The sequence below is a fragment of the Simochromis diagramma genome, unplaced genomic scaffold, assembly GCF_900408965.1.
Source record: "Simochromis diagramma unplaced genomic scaffold, fSimDia1.1 OVJJ01000159.1, whole genome shotgun sequence".
NCBI classification, from domain to species: Eukaryota; Metazoa; Chordata; class Actinopteri; order Cichliformes; family Cichlidae; genus Simochromis; species Simochromis diagramma.
In genome coordinates, this window is record NW_024387197.1 from 4,452,553 (window position 1) to 4,470,549 (window position 17,997).

At 40.7% G+C, this 17,997-nt stretch overlaps 1 protein-coding gene and 1 long non-coding RNA gene across 3 annotated transcripts in view; one reads left to right on the top strand and one right to left on the bottom strand.

The window, feature by feature from the left end:
* LOC120745271 overlaps positions 1 to 6,087 on the bottom strand; it is a 74,656-nt gene extending 68,569 nt beyond the window's left edge. The window contains exon 1 of the long non-coding RNA XR_005698603.1: positions 5,344 to 6,087. This is a non-coding gene — a long non-coding RNA (uncharacterized LOC120745271). The remainder of the gene's footprint in view (positions 1 to 5,343) is intronic.
* On the top strand, positions 3,915 to 16,581 carry tbx1 (T-box transcription factor 1). 2 transcript variants are annotated; one of them, XM_040049986.1, is made up of 8 exons: positions 3,915 to 4,793; positions 6,006 to 6,396; positions 8,468 to 8,569; positions 8,959 to 9,130; positions 10,258 to 10,413; positions 11,508 to 11,575; positions 12,166 to 12,266; positions 13,049 to 16,581. In XM_040049986.1, the coding sequence occupies exons 1-8, from the start codon at positions 4,610 to 4,612 to the stop codon at positions 13,429 to 13,431; spliced, it is 1,557 nt and encodes a 518-aa protein (XP_039905920.1). In that variant the 5' UTR covers positions 3,915 to 4,609; the 3' UTR covers positions 13,432 to 16,581. The 2 variants fall into 2 exon arrangements, with proteins under 2 accessions (XP_039905920.1, XP_039905921.1); XM_040049987.1 differs by having other exon boundaries at positions 3,917 to 4,793; positions 6,057 to 6,396.
* Positions 16,582 to 17,997: the final 1,416 nt, after the last annotated feature.

Genomic DNA, 17,997 nt, shown 5'->3' on the forward strand with positions numbered 1-17,997 from the left:
AATAACGAGTTTATATCAACGATTTTTCTAAATCATTTACTCTTAATGCCAACAGACCGACTCCACGGGGGAAAGGCTTCAAAATATCCAACTAACCACTCAGTGACAGATCCTAGAAACGGACTTACAAATAGCCCAATGAAAAACAAATAATGATGGACATAAGAGAAATATTCATCGCTGTGGTCAAATGTTTGGACTTTTTTTTGCAGTGAAAAAAACTCAAAATGCCAGCTCATTTAGGGGAAAAAGGGGGGAACATTTTTGTTAACCGAACAAGTAAATGGGGGCATTCACAAACTGAAGCAGCCTAGAAAATTAGACCATAGCGCTGTAAGAAACTAGAACGTTTCCATCGACTGAAAAGACAAACAACATGTCCCTTTTTAATGTTTTACATGAGAGACTTTGTAAAAAAAAATAATAATAAATTTCTATCTGATTACTTAACCGAAAAAAGATCGCATTATGATGAGTTATTCCTACAAAGCTTGGGTTATATTATAGCAAAAGAAATTTGTTTTGTTTTGTTTTTTTGTTGTTTTTTTGTTTTTTGTTTTGGGGGCGGGGGGGGGTATTATTATTATTATTATTAGCCCTATTAATAACCATCAGAGTTTCCGGTAGCAAATTAGAACATTTACTTGCACTGTTTTTATTGATAAATACATGTATTTCATATTAACTAACACAAAAATCATAAATTAGAGCGTTTTTCTAGAATAAGTTTAATCAACGGCTCGCTTGCTTATATTTATTTTACGGGAGTTGAAAATAAATATATTCTATTTCAGTTAAATTAAGTTCATTTTATTTATGTTTAGAACTTTATTTGCATGAGTTTTCCTTGTCATGATTGTATATGAGGCATGTTTTAGTCTTCCCTCCTGCGTAAAGTGCGCCTCTGTGCATTCCCTGAAGCTATACGTGGAGTCTCCACAGGTCTCAATAGCTTCGGGTAGAATGTGCAAATCATTGTTTTGTTTGTTTGTTTTTTGTGTTTTTGTTTGTTTGTTTTTATAACCAGCGGAAGATGCTATGATTTACTGTCTGTCAAATAATATGAGCGCGTAAATAATAATCTTATCAGGCTGACTGCGGCACAGACAGCCTAATTAAACATCTCCACGACACACAGGTACAAACATCAGAGGAGATGATAAGCTCTTTTATTTTGAGTGTCTGGGAGAAGCAGAGGGATCGAGCAGAAAGACGCAGAGGAGACAGCGCGCGCCCACATGTCCATGCAGATATCCCGACGACCCAATCACATCTCTGTTTACTAATAACACGAAAATAGCAACCATCGATGCCTTCACGATGGATCTGTGCAATTTAATGAGGCACGGGCAAGAGGTTGTGGTTTGGTGATTTGTCATGTTACCACAAACAGGACATACAGGACCACACAGGCCTCTCCTACTGGAAGAACAGAAGCCAGCGGTTCTCTTGTAGGAGACCATCAGGAAGACCACCGACAACATAAATATGTGCGGTGTGTGAGTGACTGATTGCCCAAACGTGTAGAAGCACTGTCGCTGAGACAGAAGTACAATCACACCATCCTGGAAAATTGTTATCGGAAAACTTTTGCGCGAATATTCTTGTGCGTCAAGACGCACAACAACTGGCTCAAAGTCTCTCTAGGTTTACCTTCTGTTGGCTTCTGTCACCTTTGGAGGTTAACAACGGCAGATCAGGTAAATAATAGGACCGAAGCAAGTGCAAACATATTTTTAAATTATTAAAAAAAAATACAACCTATGATTTGAATTTAAAGTGGCAATCATCACCGTTTCAAAGTAAGCATATCCTGTATTAATGAGAGGAAAAACTGGAGCGCAGTCTAAACCATGAATGCGTTTTGCGGTGCATTAATTAGCCACAATAAAATTTTGAAATAAAGAGTTCCAGGTGAAAATGTCGAATTTCTCCGCGTCAGCAGAGCCATCATGCGTAATTAAAATTCAAAGTTCACTTAGCTCTTTCTTACAGAAAAAAATTATTAAATTCACGTGTTTTTATTTGTATCAAGAGTACTTTCAAGTCAAAGACCAAAGTAAAATGTTTGAATGTCGGTTCAGGAACTTTCAAATCACCAAATCCAAGAATGGCCTTTAATTTCCAGAACGAGCCTACAATTATAAATTCATTCAGATGCTTTGTTACAGCACTTAGTCCCTAATTTGGCCTCGGTAGAAAATATCGTTTCCTTCATGGTGTTTTCAGTAAAAAATGACTCCGGGTTGAGTAAAAGTGATTTTATCCTCAGAGATCAACAGCACCTTACCTGATGTCACATATTCCTGTTCTGCATCCATCAGCCAGTGGGCCGAGAAATGCTGTTCGGGCCTGCATCCTCTAATCAGTGAGAGCTGTTTGCCGGAGCTGTTTACATACTTTGCTCACTTTGTCTAGATGTCAGCTTTGCACCATATGAGCTAAACTCTTCGTGACAGAGTCTGCAGACTCTATCAGAGAGTACAGAGTAAAAAGGCCTAAAGAGTCCAAACACAAAGCTCCGTTTAACTCAATAAAAACGCGTAAAGCCGCTTAAAATCAACACAAAACAAAGGGAAAACTACTAAACTCTGGTCAGCCTGGCTGCCTTTTTATGATCATCAGCGTTAAAATCTTGTTTTGTTGTTGTTAACATAAAGTTTGCAGGTATTTTTATTTTTTTCCACGATGCAAAAATGAGTTTATCTCTTTCTCACAGGCAAAATAAAAATCCCAATTTCCGTCGCCCTGAAGCTTCAAATTCAGCATTTTATTCACTCAAGCAAGAGTTTGCTATGCCTTTATTTTGGGTTGCTGGTCTGAATATTCCCGTATTGGGCGAATGGATTATTATTATTATTATTATTATTATTATTATTATTATTATTATTATTATTATTATTATTATTATCTTCAGGCTCACATTTTACTGAGTCCACTGTGCCTCGGCTGAGCGAATTCCGACACAGTCTCTTCCCATTTCGCTGAGCTCCTGTATTTTGTCTGTTATCACCTAACTATTTACAAAGGAGGCTTCCGACTTGGCAATGATGAAGTGAGCCGGTATCGATGGCATCATATCAGTTTTTTTTTTTTAAAAACTGCAGGGAGGAATACATCATGTGGGTGATGGTTTACAATATTTTGACAGCGATCAATGCAAAATCAATCAACCAATTCGATTTCTATCTATCTATCTATCTATCTATCTATCTATCTATCTATCTATCTATCTATCTATCTATCTATCTATCTAGGAGGGGTTTATTTATGCTCCCTGCCTCCCATGGAGAAACATCCAAAACAAATAGGCCTAATCCTCTAACTGCTTTATCCCATTAGAACCCCGCTGCTGCTTTCGCGCTTAATTCACTGACTCCAGTGTAAATTAAACTCTATCCGGTCGCTATCGCACCAGCTTCCAGCAAAACACATCTTGAGTCGCTGCACATTAAAGTTGAACCTCGATAAGCTGAGAACCAACAAAGCGAGACTGAAGGCGGGAGGTGGAGAGGTCAAGTCCAACTCCAGCCTGAAATGCCACGTGTGTATGCTTCTCATTTTTACTGACTGCAAGGGTGCTGTTTCTGCGAGTCTGTCGTGTATATCCAGGTGTGTCTGACACGAAACTAATTGAATGTGATGGCTTTTGGGGAAAAATGTGTGCACACAGGGGCTGGACACTCCTCAAAAGTCAAAAGTGCATCTGCATTCTGACTGGTTTCCATCTCTGCGCCACTCAGATAAATAATTGCTTGGATTAAAACATATTCTCGTTATATTCTGCTTTTTTCTTCTTTCTTTCTTTCTTTTCTTTCTTTCTTTTCTTTTCTTTTTTTTTCTTTTTTTGACTCACTAAACGTTCAAAGCATCTGAGAAAGAAGTCAGATGTGTGGGTTACTTGATATTTATTTTTTGTCTCCATATTTCTTTTTTTAAAGAAAACTGCATTTTGGATCTGAACCCTCGCACAAAGCACTCATCAGATTTGGAGCTGTTATTGCTCCTCGTGCTCCACGCAAACTCTCGAGAAATCTAAGTATGCGCACGCCGGCACATACGCGTAATTTACTGGAAAAGTGGCGCTCTTTAAAGACGGGACACTGCGGTGACGTTGGAGTCGAATCCAAATGACTGACAAGGTCTTATTGAAATAAAACATCGAGTGTAGAGCGCGCACACTTTTTTTTCCTACAGTGATGCAGGGGAGGCGTGGATCTCGCTCACTTTTGACATTCTCGCAGCAGTAGTAGCTTCTCCTCAAGGCAGGACTCAGATGACACCACCCCGCCAGCGATCGGAGGAGAAACAGGGGAAGCTCTCGCTCTCTCGCTTCTAAGCGGATGAACTATGCTTTGACACCAGGACGCGTTTAGGGGTTCGTCACGCAAATCGGAGCATCGCCAGGCTTTTTGGCGTCTTCACTGTAATCGTGGGAAAACCTTCATAAGAACCCACGGAGAGCCAGTGGCGGAATGTGAGAAACCACCCCCAAATTTTAGCGCATGTTCCTCTCCGTTGTGCACAGCCTTCTCCTGCTTTCTGCGCGGTTGGAAAGCGGGGAGAAAGGAGGAGGAGGGACGGCTTTTAACGACTCGATTTCTTGCCTATGGACGACGGCGGTCCCCTCTCTCCAAAGGCAAATGCTTTCAGTATTGCCTCTCTGATTTCGGCTGCAGAGCAAACAGGAAACGCAGCGTTTGAAAAACACGGCACCGGCCTGGACAAGCCAGACCTGCATAACCACAGTTCCTTTAAAATGCACTACAGCACTGTCACCCGGGAAATGGAAGGTAATTGTGTTTGCTGATGTAGCATGTGTACGTCTCACCCGAAATTCTCCCCCTAGCAACTTTGCGTTTGCCTGATTCTCCGACGTTTTTGAAATGCGCAAAACCGCGCATGAGTGCGTTGTTTTGGAAAGTATAGAAGGAAATTGCAACTTTGTTTTCTTTTTTAAGTGTCACAGATTGGAGCCACTGTGAAAAAAAATTCTGCAGATTTTAATCGCCGTGTTCACCATCACTGAGGAGAAGTCTGGAAACAAAACAGTCAGAATGTGGGTGGCGGGGGGGTTCAAACGTGCCAAAATCCCAAAGTGGTGTACCAAGAAACAACTTTAATTCGTGGACAGAATCACATACATTCAGCATGAAGCCAAGAGGAGGAGGGTTTACACGGGCGCCCCGTGCGTAATGGTAAAAACAGACTACAATAATCATACCCAGCTTGGAGGGGGGTGGGGGGCTGTATATCCATCCGGTGCGTCTATTTGTCGATCAGGAGAGGGCTGCAGTCACCTGCTGCCTGTTTGTTTGTTCATGCAAATCAATGTGTGTTTACCTTGTAGAGCGTTTGCACTCCCCTCTGCCTGGCACATCCTCCATTGTTTGTTAACGGGGGTGATGTGGGTGATATCCTTATCCAAAAGTTAAATGGGTGCCGGAAAAGCCATTAAAAAGGGGCGCACTTCTCTGTCAATCAGTCTGGTTGCAAGGCGAAGAAAAGGCACATTACCTGCAGTTCCTTATCTAAATAGAAATAAGAACCGGTTTTATCGCAAAGGGGAGGCCCTCTGCGTCAGATAAGAGAGGAGACTGGTGTGCAGTGTTAACACACTGCAGCAGCGCACAACAGAGGCCGCTCACAGCGCGATCGATCACGAGCGAAAACCAATTCATGCGCACTCCGAGTTAGTTTCCTCGAATAGTTCGGAGATTCTACGGGACCCGCACCGCTTTTGGGGGAAAACTTTTCTTTTCTTTGCTTTTCGGAGGTCTCCTATTTTAGATCAGGCAGCCCGTAGTATGCTGGCAGTGGATGAAACCTCAGGGACTGCCGAACAGCCGAGACGGAAACTTTTTAAACCGAAACGAGTGCATTCGTGCTTGACGCTTTCCTCTGGGGATCGCTGAATCCTGCTTCTGTTTTTCACTCTCTGTGTTATAATCGACTTGAAGTGAAAGGCATATTTAGTAAAATCTAGTTTTCTGGGATGATTTCAGCCATATCCAGTCCGTGGCTGACGCAGCTGTCCCATTTTTGCGATGTTGCAGCCTTCACGACGAGCAGCCTGAGCAGCCTCAACACGCCGGGGGGCTACCACCTCTCTCCCTCCCCCGGGGACCCCTACAGTCAGCATGAGTCCCATTTCGAGCCCTGCCCGGCCGCCCAACACAACTACAACTATCCGGGATCCAACCAGGGCCAGGCCCCGTCGAACGACAACGGGACCGCCAATTGCTCCTCATCGTCCTCAAACTCTACACCGAACAGCAAAACTATAGTGAAGAAGAACCCGAAAGTTGCCAACATTAACGTTCAGTTGGAGATGAAAGCTTTATGGGATGAATTTAACCAGCTAGGCACGGAGATGATCGTCACCAAGGCCGGCAGGTGAGTACCCATTACACACAGGCCAGAGGCGCTGGAGTTATTTTTCTCCTCATGCAGACTCGAAAAATAATATAGGACAGAATACTTTAATATATACTGAAACATCTGAGCAAAGAACCAAACCGGGAAAGGATAAGCAACTATTTTTTCTGCGAATGTCTGTGCAGATTAGCAACTGTAAGTATAGACTAGAAAATAAAGTTATATAATGTAATAAAAACAATTTCATTAAGAAAATACTCCATATTTTTTTACTCTTGCTATTTAGTCATATATATATAATTTCCTACTTTAAATAACGTCATGGGCTCAGGCAGCTGACGCAAAACATCACTTTGTGCCATGCACATGAAGGCCTGTGATGTTTTTTAAATAATATTCAGCGGACTTTTCACACATGTCTCTGTCCATCAAATCATACTGCTTTAGAAAATGTATTTTTTTTTCTCGCTTCGGTTTTTTAAAACAAACAACACGTTTTAAGCTTCTGGAGATGTTTTAAAAACAAGGTCAAATACAAGGAGGCTTGTGTGTGTGTGTGTGTGTGTGTGTGTGTGTGTGTGTGTGTGTGTGTGTGTGTGTGTGTGTGTGTGTGTGTGTGTGTGTGTGTGTGTGTGTGCCGACTGTAAACACCATGTTGATCTCATCCAGTTGCGTTTTATAGATCTAATAAGGATAAGTGTGACTCTCCTGGGCTTCTTCGCCCTCATCCTGCCCCAATTTTACGCACTGCTGTTATAAAAAAAAAACATTGTGGTCTTTAATTTATGAGTCTTTACATGTAGGATCAGATCCTACAAGCCGATTACAGTGGTTTCTTTTCTTTTCTTCTTTTTTTTTCTTCGATTTCACAATTATGGAAGCGCCGCTCCACGCGCTCAGTTTTGGTTGCATTTAATGGACTAAAATCTATTGGATTTTGTTATTAATAAAACACAATATGATCATTTATTGAAATGTGCTGAAAAAACACGTCATTCTTCTTGTCTCTTTAGGCAAAACACATTTCTCCTGACCTCTGACCCCTAGAAAGAGCCGATAGTGTTCCACATTAACATTCATCGTGCTAACCATGCTTCCTATTTTATTAAAAAAACACATCTATGTAAAGTGGCATGACATAATTGCTCAAATCCTAAAAGTGTGGGTTGAGTTTCCACGCCGTGCACTGCGTGACAGGAGAAAGGAGATCTGCAGCACAGCACTTTAAAAGCTCCTTCAGCCTCACCTAGCCACAACACTGACGTTAATTGAGCGTTGATTTTAGGATCCCTTTCACTGACTCGGCGGATTACTCAACTTTCGGCTCATGTTCTTGGAGGATATGGATCTCTCTTACATAGTAACCCGTGTAGTGCAAGGGGAGAAAACAAGCGCCACAGTGCAGGGGGCAGAGCGTAGACTAAAACGCAGAGCAAAACACACAAAAGGGATTCGGATTTTCTGCTGTCAACTGAGAAAATGATTGTTAAGAAAATAACATAATCAGTGGATCAGTATGCAGGAGTGTTCTTGTTGTTGCTTGCAAATTCAATTTATATATACATATATTTATTTATTTATTTTTCCTATAGTCAAGATGATGGAAAGTTCAAAAACTCTAAACTGTACTCTGTAAAAAGCACGTGACGCTTATGAGCACGTGTGTATTCACATGTGATTAGATCTTCATGTTTCTGGAATTCATCAAAAAACCAGGAGAGAAGTTAGAGCCAGAAGTTACAACAGCGCAGCTAAATGGCAACAAACGCAAAGTTCCGTTGAGATGAGGGTGACTTTTTATCCGGTTACGCACGGGCTAAATCACGTCATTTCCAAGAGCTTAAAAACCTTGTTGTAGCCTCGAGCTGGGGCAAAAATAAGCTCGAGCAACATTTCTTTCTGCAAACTGCACACTTAAAAAAACGCACACACACACACTTGTTCATAATCATTTGTTTTCTTACACTAACTCACCGTCCACACACACACACTGATGATTAGTTTTAGAAAAATAGCGCGTAAAGCATTAAAAGCCGCTTTAAAGCTGCTGCTTTTTAACAGTCGCCCCGTGTTTTTCTTCCTCTGTCAGGAGAATGTTTCCAACTTTCCAAGTGAAAATATTTGGGATGGATCCCATGGCAGACTACATGCTCCTGATGGACTTCCTGCCTGTAGATGACAAACGTTACAGGTAACTTTTCATGTGTCTTCAGACAAGTAAAACACCGCTTTCAGTCAGGGCGGGACAGGAAAACATTGTGCTTGTCTTGGTTTTTTAAGACCCACCCTGGGGTATCGAGCAAAATGAGAATAAAAACTTGGAAAACACAACTTAAGAACTTAACAATGAGACACATCCTTTTCAACAATTATCCACGTTATACTGCAAACATGTTGGTGACTAAATACTGACATTAACGATCAATTAAGTGTCTTATTTTTCCCTTTATCTTAAAGCGTTTGGTAGCGTTATGTAGCGTCGTTACTCTTCATACACGCCAACACATGCATAGACATTTTGCATGCCTAAGCGAGCAACTTCTAACCTTGGGTCTTAATTTCCTTTTATGGCCCTCATAGGTATGCTTTCCACAGCTCGTCGTGGCTGGTGGCAGGCAAAGCTGATCCCGCCACACCGGGCAGGGTCCATTACCACCCAGACTCTCCGGCCAAAGGCGCACAGTGGATGAAGCAGATCGTCTCATTTGATAAACTAAAGTTAACTAACAACCTTCTGGATGACAACGGACATGTGAGTACAAAACTGGAATTAAATGAGTGCTCAAGAGGCCCAAGCTTGGCCAGAAAAATCACACAGCGAGCGGGTGCTTTGTCCTCATGAGTTCCCGTTAAATGATAAAGTGTTCTTCCCCCTAAGAAAATCATTTAAGAAAAATATAAAACCATTTATTTGATTGCAATGATAGTATAGATGATGGCCTGTTTGGTTAATTAGAGAGCATAATTTAACATAAAATCACATTTCCACATTAAGCGGTCAAAATACAAAAAAATCAAAAGAACTGTTGTATTTATGTATTTATTTTAAATCCCGGTAATAATAATAATAATAATAATAATAATAATAATAATACAGAGAGATACATTTTCTTCCCCTAAAACCGATCGATATAAGTTATTTTGTAGTAGTTTAAAAAACGATATTTTCTCTAAAACTTTGATTTTGCCAAACGCTTATTTTGTGTCCTCAAACACGGCACCGCACACGAGGCTTTCCTCCAAAAATCCCTGAAAGGAAGTGGAATATTTCACCACTGGAAATGATTTCAAACCCTCCTGCTTGATCTTCCACCACCCTTCCTTGTCTTTGCATGAGATGTAAAATCAGGAGAGTTTGGGGGACTTAAGCAAATACTGAAAAACAATGATCTGTAACAGATCGAGTGTCCCGTGGATTCACCAGAAAGTTAGTTTTCTTCTGTTATTGCCTAAATGAGAGCCATCCACATGATATATTCTCAGTCGGCCCTTAAATATTTACAATATTACTGTTTATCTAGAACTGTATCTGCATGCCAACGGATTTTAAGGGGAGACCCAGGCTCCCTCGGGGTATTGTGTTATTTAGATTACCAAATTTGCTCATACAATCGTGGAGATGGCCGACGCGGTAAAAACGTTTCATAGATCGAACCCGGGTCTCATTTGGTCTTGACCACGTTTTACCTTATTCCAGTGCAATTTAAATTAACATTGTCGATTATTTATTTAATTATTCATTAAATCTCTCGTCAGTGATCATTTTCAATCGCATGTTTTGTTTTGGGTTTTTTCTGAAGCATGCGATCAAAGATGATCTTTTTGTACACTTTAAGTCGACGGTCCTTGAGCAGGCTTGCTTTGCTTTTTTTTTTACAGATCATTCTGAACTCCATGCACCGCTACCAGCCCAGGTTTCATGTGGTTTATGTGGATCCCCGGAAGGACAGCGAGAAATACGCAGAGGAGAATTACAAAACCTTTGTTTTTGAGGAAACCCGCTTCACAGCGGTCACAGCGTACCAGAACCACAGGGTAAGCGACTTTTATGACCCTCCATCTAAATTCAAATACGGTCTGTCGTGCAAGAGAAGCCAGCAACTAAACGCACACAGAAACCGTGTGTTGTTCAAACATGATGCGCGCAGTACAGTTATGCCATGAATAACGTATCAGCGCAGAGAGGTAATGTAAGCGTGTTACGTTAAACCGAATTCAGTAACTAAAGACTTTAAAATGTGTATTTTTAACAACTGTTTAATCGAGGCTGTCTTATGCGTTTGCGTAAAAAAATAAAAATAATTCCGCTTTTTTCGCCCAAATGTTGCCTCTGCTCTGTGAGCTCAGCTTGCACCCCATCCCTGCGTGCTCCCTACTCTGTTTTCCATCAGTCCCCGTGTCTGTTTAGATTCAAACATCAGTGCGCTCATCGCTTATTTGGAGCGACTCATAACGACGATAGAAGGAACCTGGCTTCAGTTTTCCTTTCAGCTATTTACACCGAATCCAAGTGTGTGGGAGCCGCTGCGTGACGGTGATTAATAGACCCGTTAGCTCACGGAGATAGGACACGGACTAAAAACAAGCCGCTTCTGTTTTGATGCTGAATGTTTATGGCAAATGGTAAATAAATTACTTTTACGCACGAAGGCGCTCTGCGTCTTTTCGTAAGGATTCTTACTTCCATATAAAATGTAAATTGAGCTAAAATAAAAAAAAATGCACATACATTTAACATGAAATATAATAAAATTATATGATGATGATCATTATGATAAGAAAGCTATTAAAGTGATATTAAAAATAATAACTGACTCTTTTCTTACCCCACATGCAAACCTGTCTGTATATGACATTATGTGGGTGCAAATGCTACAGAAGAGCACAATTACATACAACAACAATAATAATAGTAATAAAAGTAATGATAATAATAAATGAAATATACATGATACTGTAGCCATCAAACCTGCATTTAAGACAGCTGTGTGTGTTATTATGACAGAGTGCTCTGTGTATTACACCTGACTTTCGCTGCTATCCTTTCTAATAAGTAAATGCTGTGATGTAAGCGGGAAAGGCGTTGCGTTTAGCGTTATGACTGATTTTATGCTGCCCTTTACTTTCAGATCACACAGCTGAAGATAGCCAGTAACCCCTTTGCAAAGGGCTTCAGGGACTGTGACCCAGAGGACTGGTGAGCTTTCCAATGAAATATATTAGGCCACCATTTTATTGGCATGTTTCCACATGATTGTAAAAAAGATTGCACTGCAGAGCAGGCCAGGGCCAGAAAGCTTTTGCAAAATAGTTTAGTTGCTTGTTTAATGTCTCACATGGGGCAGATGGGGTGGAGCTTGCCACAGGAAAGAACACAAGGTGATGTAAATTTCAGAAATTACTGGATATTGTTTGAAGCTCAGCCAAGTGTGATTTTCTGTCACTAACAGATCATCAGACACTGGCATTAGAGACAAGGTAGCAAAACTCCACCCAAATACTTTACTCAGACAACTTCAACAAATGGAAATACTGCTTCCATGTCTGGAAATGACTCAGATCACTTCATTTTTTAAAACCAGCAATGAGAAATTGCACAGAACTATAGAGGATTGTTTTTATTATTTAACAAAAACATAATCTGAGTAATGTACGGCTGTTCCACATTTGTATTCTGTGTACATTTCATCCACGAGATTAAAATGTGGATCATTTTAATACATAATAAAGAAACTGTGCCTTTGACATTCATTAAATGAGTAACTGAATCCACTCTCCCTGCTCCAGGCCCAGGAATCACAGACCAGGCTCTCTGCCAATAATGAGTGCCTTTGCCAGAACAAGAAACCCAATGTCATCTCCCCCTCAGCAGAACGGCACAGAGAAAGGTCTGCAGCTCGCTCTTTGTTTCATTTCAAAACTCACGCCTGCTATCAAACATGAAATATAGTCCTGAAAATTCATTCAGCATTTCTAAATAACATCTTTTATTTCAGCTGTCAGTATGCTTCACTTCTTCTTTCATTTTCTTTTTTTTTTCTTTCCCCACCTTATCCTTAACAGAAGCCCAGTGATGCATTTGCAGTATCAGGCCAGTGATGGCTTTTAATTAAACATCAAATATCAGCCAGTCAATGTCATCCACTGCAAACATAATAGAGGTTCTTATGTGGTTTTATAACAGACCGCAGCGTCATACCGCAGTAAAGCAGGCAATGGAAATTAGATTTCTTTGACATGACGATGACTGACGTATTTATTAGTTCTATAATAAGAATTAAATCAATTAAATGTTTATAAAAGTGGGAGCTTCCTATTAGCTTTAAATTGTGCATTTCATCTGAGAGAAATATAAGCTGGGAAGCTGCTGTCTGGAATTTATTCTGCAACATTTCGACTGAAATGCAGAATTTTTTATTTAAACAATAATGTGACAGACTTCTGTGTACACTTCATAGTTACCTAAACATTGCTTACACTTGTAAAAAATGCACTTATTTATTGAGCATTATATGCAATCTCTTAACACCTACAAGTCAAAAACACTGAGTATTCAAAAACTTGTACCTGCAGTAATTTATTGTGCTTTTCAGTGCAGAAACTATGAAAATATTGTTAGTGGTGGGTATTTGCATGTTGGCTGACTGTTCTTGTCTCCTTACCTTCACAGAAGACAGTAGGCGGGAATATGAGCGAGACCCCAGCGGCACGCCTATACACGCAGACCCAGCTCACCAGCTGATGTCCCGGGTCCTCAGCCCCGCCCTGCCCGTCCCAGGAGGCCTGCACGCAGTCCCGATCACAAGCGGCCGGCCCAGTCCTCCCCACGACCTTCGGCCAGATCCCCACCCTCTACCCCCGGACACCCTGCACCACCACCCCTACAAGTACCCCACCACCTATGAACACTACCTGGGAGCCAAGACCAGGCCGTCACCCTACCCTTTACCTAGTATCAGAGGACACACATACCATCACCACATGAACCCTGCCACAACTAACATGTATTCAGCCACCAGCGGCCCCTCTAACTATGACTATGGGCCCAGATAATGACTGCTGTCCACCAGGGCTAACAGCAAGCAGCACTGTGGGAATGGAAACAGACAGGAAACACAATCCTGCCTGTCGATGGCTTAAGCAACCTGCAGGGTGCAATCACGGGCTGAAACTCCTTTCTGCTGGATAAACCCTGCTGTATTTATTTAAAGGAAATGCATCTTTGCGTCAACAATGGGCATCTGTTCTAGGCCCCTGAAGAGGTCTGCTTTGACCTTTGAACTGAAAATGGCAATAGGTCTACATCAGGCCACCTCCTACCTGAGCAGTGCAGACATTGAGCCAGCAAAGTGAGGACAGAGGAGAGACCTCAACTTAACACAGACTTTCATCACAGACTGGAATTGATTTTTTTTTTTTTTTGTGTGTTGGATGCACTTTTTGATTTGCCTTGTTTTTATTGCTTTCAAAAAAGCCATATGTTATATAGTCCATCAGCCTTTCTAGGTAGACGAGACGTTTGCATGTCATCAGAGAGAGAGGGTGTGCCGAAACACATTGAAATGTTTTTGTTTGAGGAAAAAAAAACAAGAAAAAAACGTCAAGATTTGATTTTTGAAACACTCTTGAGCCGCTCTGAGAAGCTTGTACCATGGCACTGACTTGCAGCAATTCAAAGTAAATAAATGAAGCAGAATGACTGTTCTGTATCTATAAAATAAACATTAAATTCTTGTAATTCATAAAAAAAGAGGTATTTGTGCCAGTCTTCCACTCACATGCTGAAGAGGGTTTCCTCTCTATCAGCATTGTTCAAGTTTCTCCAACCGGATTTGCCCTGTTGAAATAGGCCGCGGTGTCCCCTGCTGCTGTTTCAGTCACTGGCAGGCATGACTTGGAAGCTGTGTAAACATAAGAGCCCTTTATAGTTCAAAATGTTAAAATCTGCACCTGGATTCATAAAAACACACACTCATACACAAATGCATTCATCAACCACACATCTTACATATCCTCAAGTAGAGTAAATCGGCTCTGTTCACATTACTGCAGTTTAGTAGTTGCATTAAATGCATTAAATTTATTGCAAGGCGGCAGTAAAAGTCTTTAAAATTAAAACCTTTTGGTACTATTGATACAACAAGATACAAATTGCATATGTGTGACTCATAGACAATGAATTTTGAATGTCATGCTATTATTACAAATTATTTTCTCAAACAGTAACTTATGAAGTAATTTTCATGTTTTCAGGCACTTACTTATCAAAACATAGAAAATAAATTGTATGGGGCGCAAACAGGCCAAAACAAAAAACAAAACCCCCACATTTGTCGTTTTCCCGTCAAAAGGATATCATTGCTCATATATAATAGGACAGTGGGGCGATATTTTGAGAATGTGACCCTCCTCTTATCTGTGCGGTCATTTCCATCTCCTATTTGAAGCCCTCTGAGGAATGCTTTGTTGTCAAGGTTAATCTGGCTGAAATGGGGGAAATTCTGCTTTGGGATTTGTGCCTGTCACGATACAAAAGGAAACGTAAACTAATGATTCATTTCAATAATGTATTTTTTTCTCTCTCTCTCTCGAAGCCGGCCGTCATTTAGCAGAGGGGGCTGCCCGAGGGCGCCTGGCCTGACTGTTTAATGGCTTGTAAAGGTGACAGAGGTTAAATAATGTTTCCACTCATTTAAACGCTAATTAGATGTATAATTGTTTTCGCTTGTTTGGGTGGGGACTAAATTTTAAAGTTATTGCGTTTGCAACAAAGGTTTATACACAGGCCGCGCCAGCAAGGTTTCGTTAGAAAGCTAATTAGGACCCGGATGTGTAATAGTTTTATGCTAGCTGCCCAACACTAGCAAAAGAAAAGCTGATTTGGTTTTTTAACAAATAAAAATACACATTCACGCACCATGCTACTCTACCTATGTATGTGTATTATTTACATTCACAAGGTATAGTTTTAATTTTAGAAACGTTAGAGGCCTTTTTCTCGCGCGCGCGTGTGTGTGGTGTTGCATTACCCACCCTACGGTTTAACTGTTACATTTCTTCCACATGGAGTCACAATGCATCACTAAAAACGATTTAAAAAATTTTTTTTTACGAAAAGCAAAGCAAATATGTTACCCGCATCAAAAAATAATTCACAAAATCTTTTAATTATTATTATTTGTTTTATTTTCTTTCATGCGTGTCCAGTAGGGATAAGCAGCGGTCTGGAGGCGTAAAGCCATTCGGTGTGAGCTGAATCCGGCCGGCGGTTGTTGAAGACCAGCCAGGTAGTAGGAGTTTATTCCATAGACTGCATATGTACCCCCGGGACACGTGATAAGGTTAGGCGAGGGTAACTAGTCGGTTAGAAAGGGTCAAAAGGGTATATTGGGACTAATTATAGGTTTCACAGCACAGAAGGCACATCAGTGACTGTGCTAATAGACGTGGTAGTGCGGTGAAACTAGTTTAAGTAACTCTGACCCCCAAGGTCAGTGACCACACACACAAAAAAAACTTTGACAGTCACAAGACATTTATTAAATTTATCCTCATAAATAATAGCAATAGAAATGTGATGTCCATAAAGATTTCAACTGCATCTAATTTATTTATGCATCCTATTTTTTTAACTGAGTTTTAACAATGTCTTTACATTTTCAAACACATCTTAAAATACACTGTAAAAGAGTTTTCAGTTAATTCAGAGTTTTAAAAAGGTAATAAAGAGGTAATAAAGAACTTAAAAAATAAAATAAAAATACCACAAAAGTGTTTTATATTTCCATTTCTGCAGATATGGTACTAATAAAAAATAGTACCGTACATAAAAACTTTCAAACCGACTTATAAGAAAACCACTTAAAGTCAGCAAAAAGTATTTAAACTATCTAAACACTAACGACTGACAGTATACACAGGCTTTATACATATTAGTCTTTTATACAGTCTGCATGCAGCTGACTCCTTTTTGTTCTATTATAAAGGCCTATGAAGTTCTGAATAAGCATGTTAAGATACTGCTACTTTGTCTGCTTTTGGCTAGTTTAATCTATGAAAATGAATCAGAAAACCCAACTACATAAATAAAGTTGTAAAATAAATGTAGCAGAGTTCAGGTCAGTATTTATTTATGAAGTGCAACAGAGTGTAATGTAAGATGAAATGCTAAAGTAATAAAACGTCAACATTTCAGTCACAATACTGCTATTTTCTTCAGGCCTTCCCTATTTGTAGCTGTTTAATTTATACCAAACTGTGCACAACAATGAAAAGATTCTTTATATGCTGCACGCTCAGACACAGTCCTTAGTGAATGGGTGTCCCTGGTATAATATATGCATCAGTCTAGACGTGACTTTGAAAGCCTCAGGCTGTGGAAAATTGGGGAAATTGCGCCTACTGGAGAAACTGTGATGAATTACACATCAGTATGAACTAAACATAATCAGTATGGTCGCAGCATTCAAAGATGTATTCACATACATATTGTGTGTTACATTTCCACTCATGCACATGAAATGGTACTGCCACGCTTTCCAAAGGTCTGGGCCATTTTAAAAGTCAATATTTCAGTGTCATTTGCACAAATCTACTTAAACTGTGTAACCGTCGATGTGCCTCGATTCGTCATGCCAGCAGGGACAGGATGCAGAGGAGCTCCCACATTAAAAGAGCTAAGATGGACGATGCCGCCACCCGAAACATCATTTGACACTCAGCTGCATCTGGAACATCTGCTGTGACGGGCCCGTCGGGGCGGCGTTCGCTTCACCTCGGCGTGCGGAACCCTCCTGCGGTATCTGGGGACACTTATTGAAAGCGATCCAGGTAAACTAGCTGCAGTCCGCCACCTAAACAACAGAACACATGCTTTGCATATTTGTCCCTACGACGGCCTCTCAACCAGCGCGAGACCTGCTACGATTTATCCTATGTGTGATATTGCTGACGGACATTTTACGTGGAACATCAAAACAAATCCCCACCACACAGCGGGAGCCTAGATACATTTGTATTAATTCACATATGAAAAAACAAATAAAAACAACTTAGCCGTGAGGTAAAACATTGATCTTGGCTCGTGGGCAACGGGTTATTTTCTTTTGGACGCTCTTTTTCACAATGTCTAAATAATCAGTCTCAGTGTGACATCTGAGCTAGTAATATAATCCATGAAGGCTTAGGGAGAGACTGCATTGACTGCGCACACACACGTGCACCCTAACGGATTATGTCCCATCCCTAAACCAGGCTGACCTCTGACCTTAAGGGCCAAGGAAGACACATGTTAGGTGATAAGTGAAGCACAAGGCCTATTGTGCAGACAGTCTCTCTTCCCCGTTTATTGACTTCCTAAATGATCCATTATGGAGTGATTTACGAGGCTTACCGCCATACAGCCGGACACTTGTGAAGCTACTGGGTTGTTGTCTGCTCCGTTCAGCAGACATCTACACCAATAGGACCAAGCATTTGATTTATCAGAGAATGGACGGAAGCTTGCCTACATCACCTCCAGTGTTTGTTCGAAGACATTATGAATGCAAGGTGTCACAGGAAGTGTAGGGACAAAACGTATACTCTGCGGGGGATACTAAAAAATACAAAAAAAAAAAG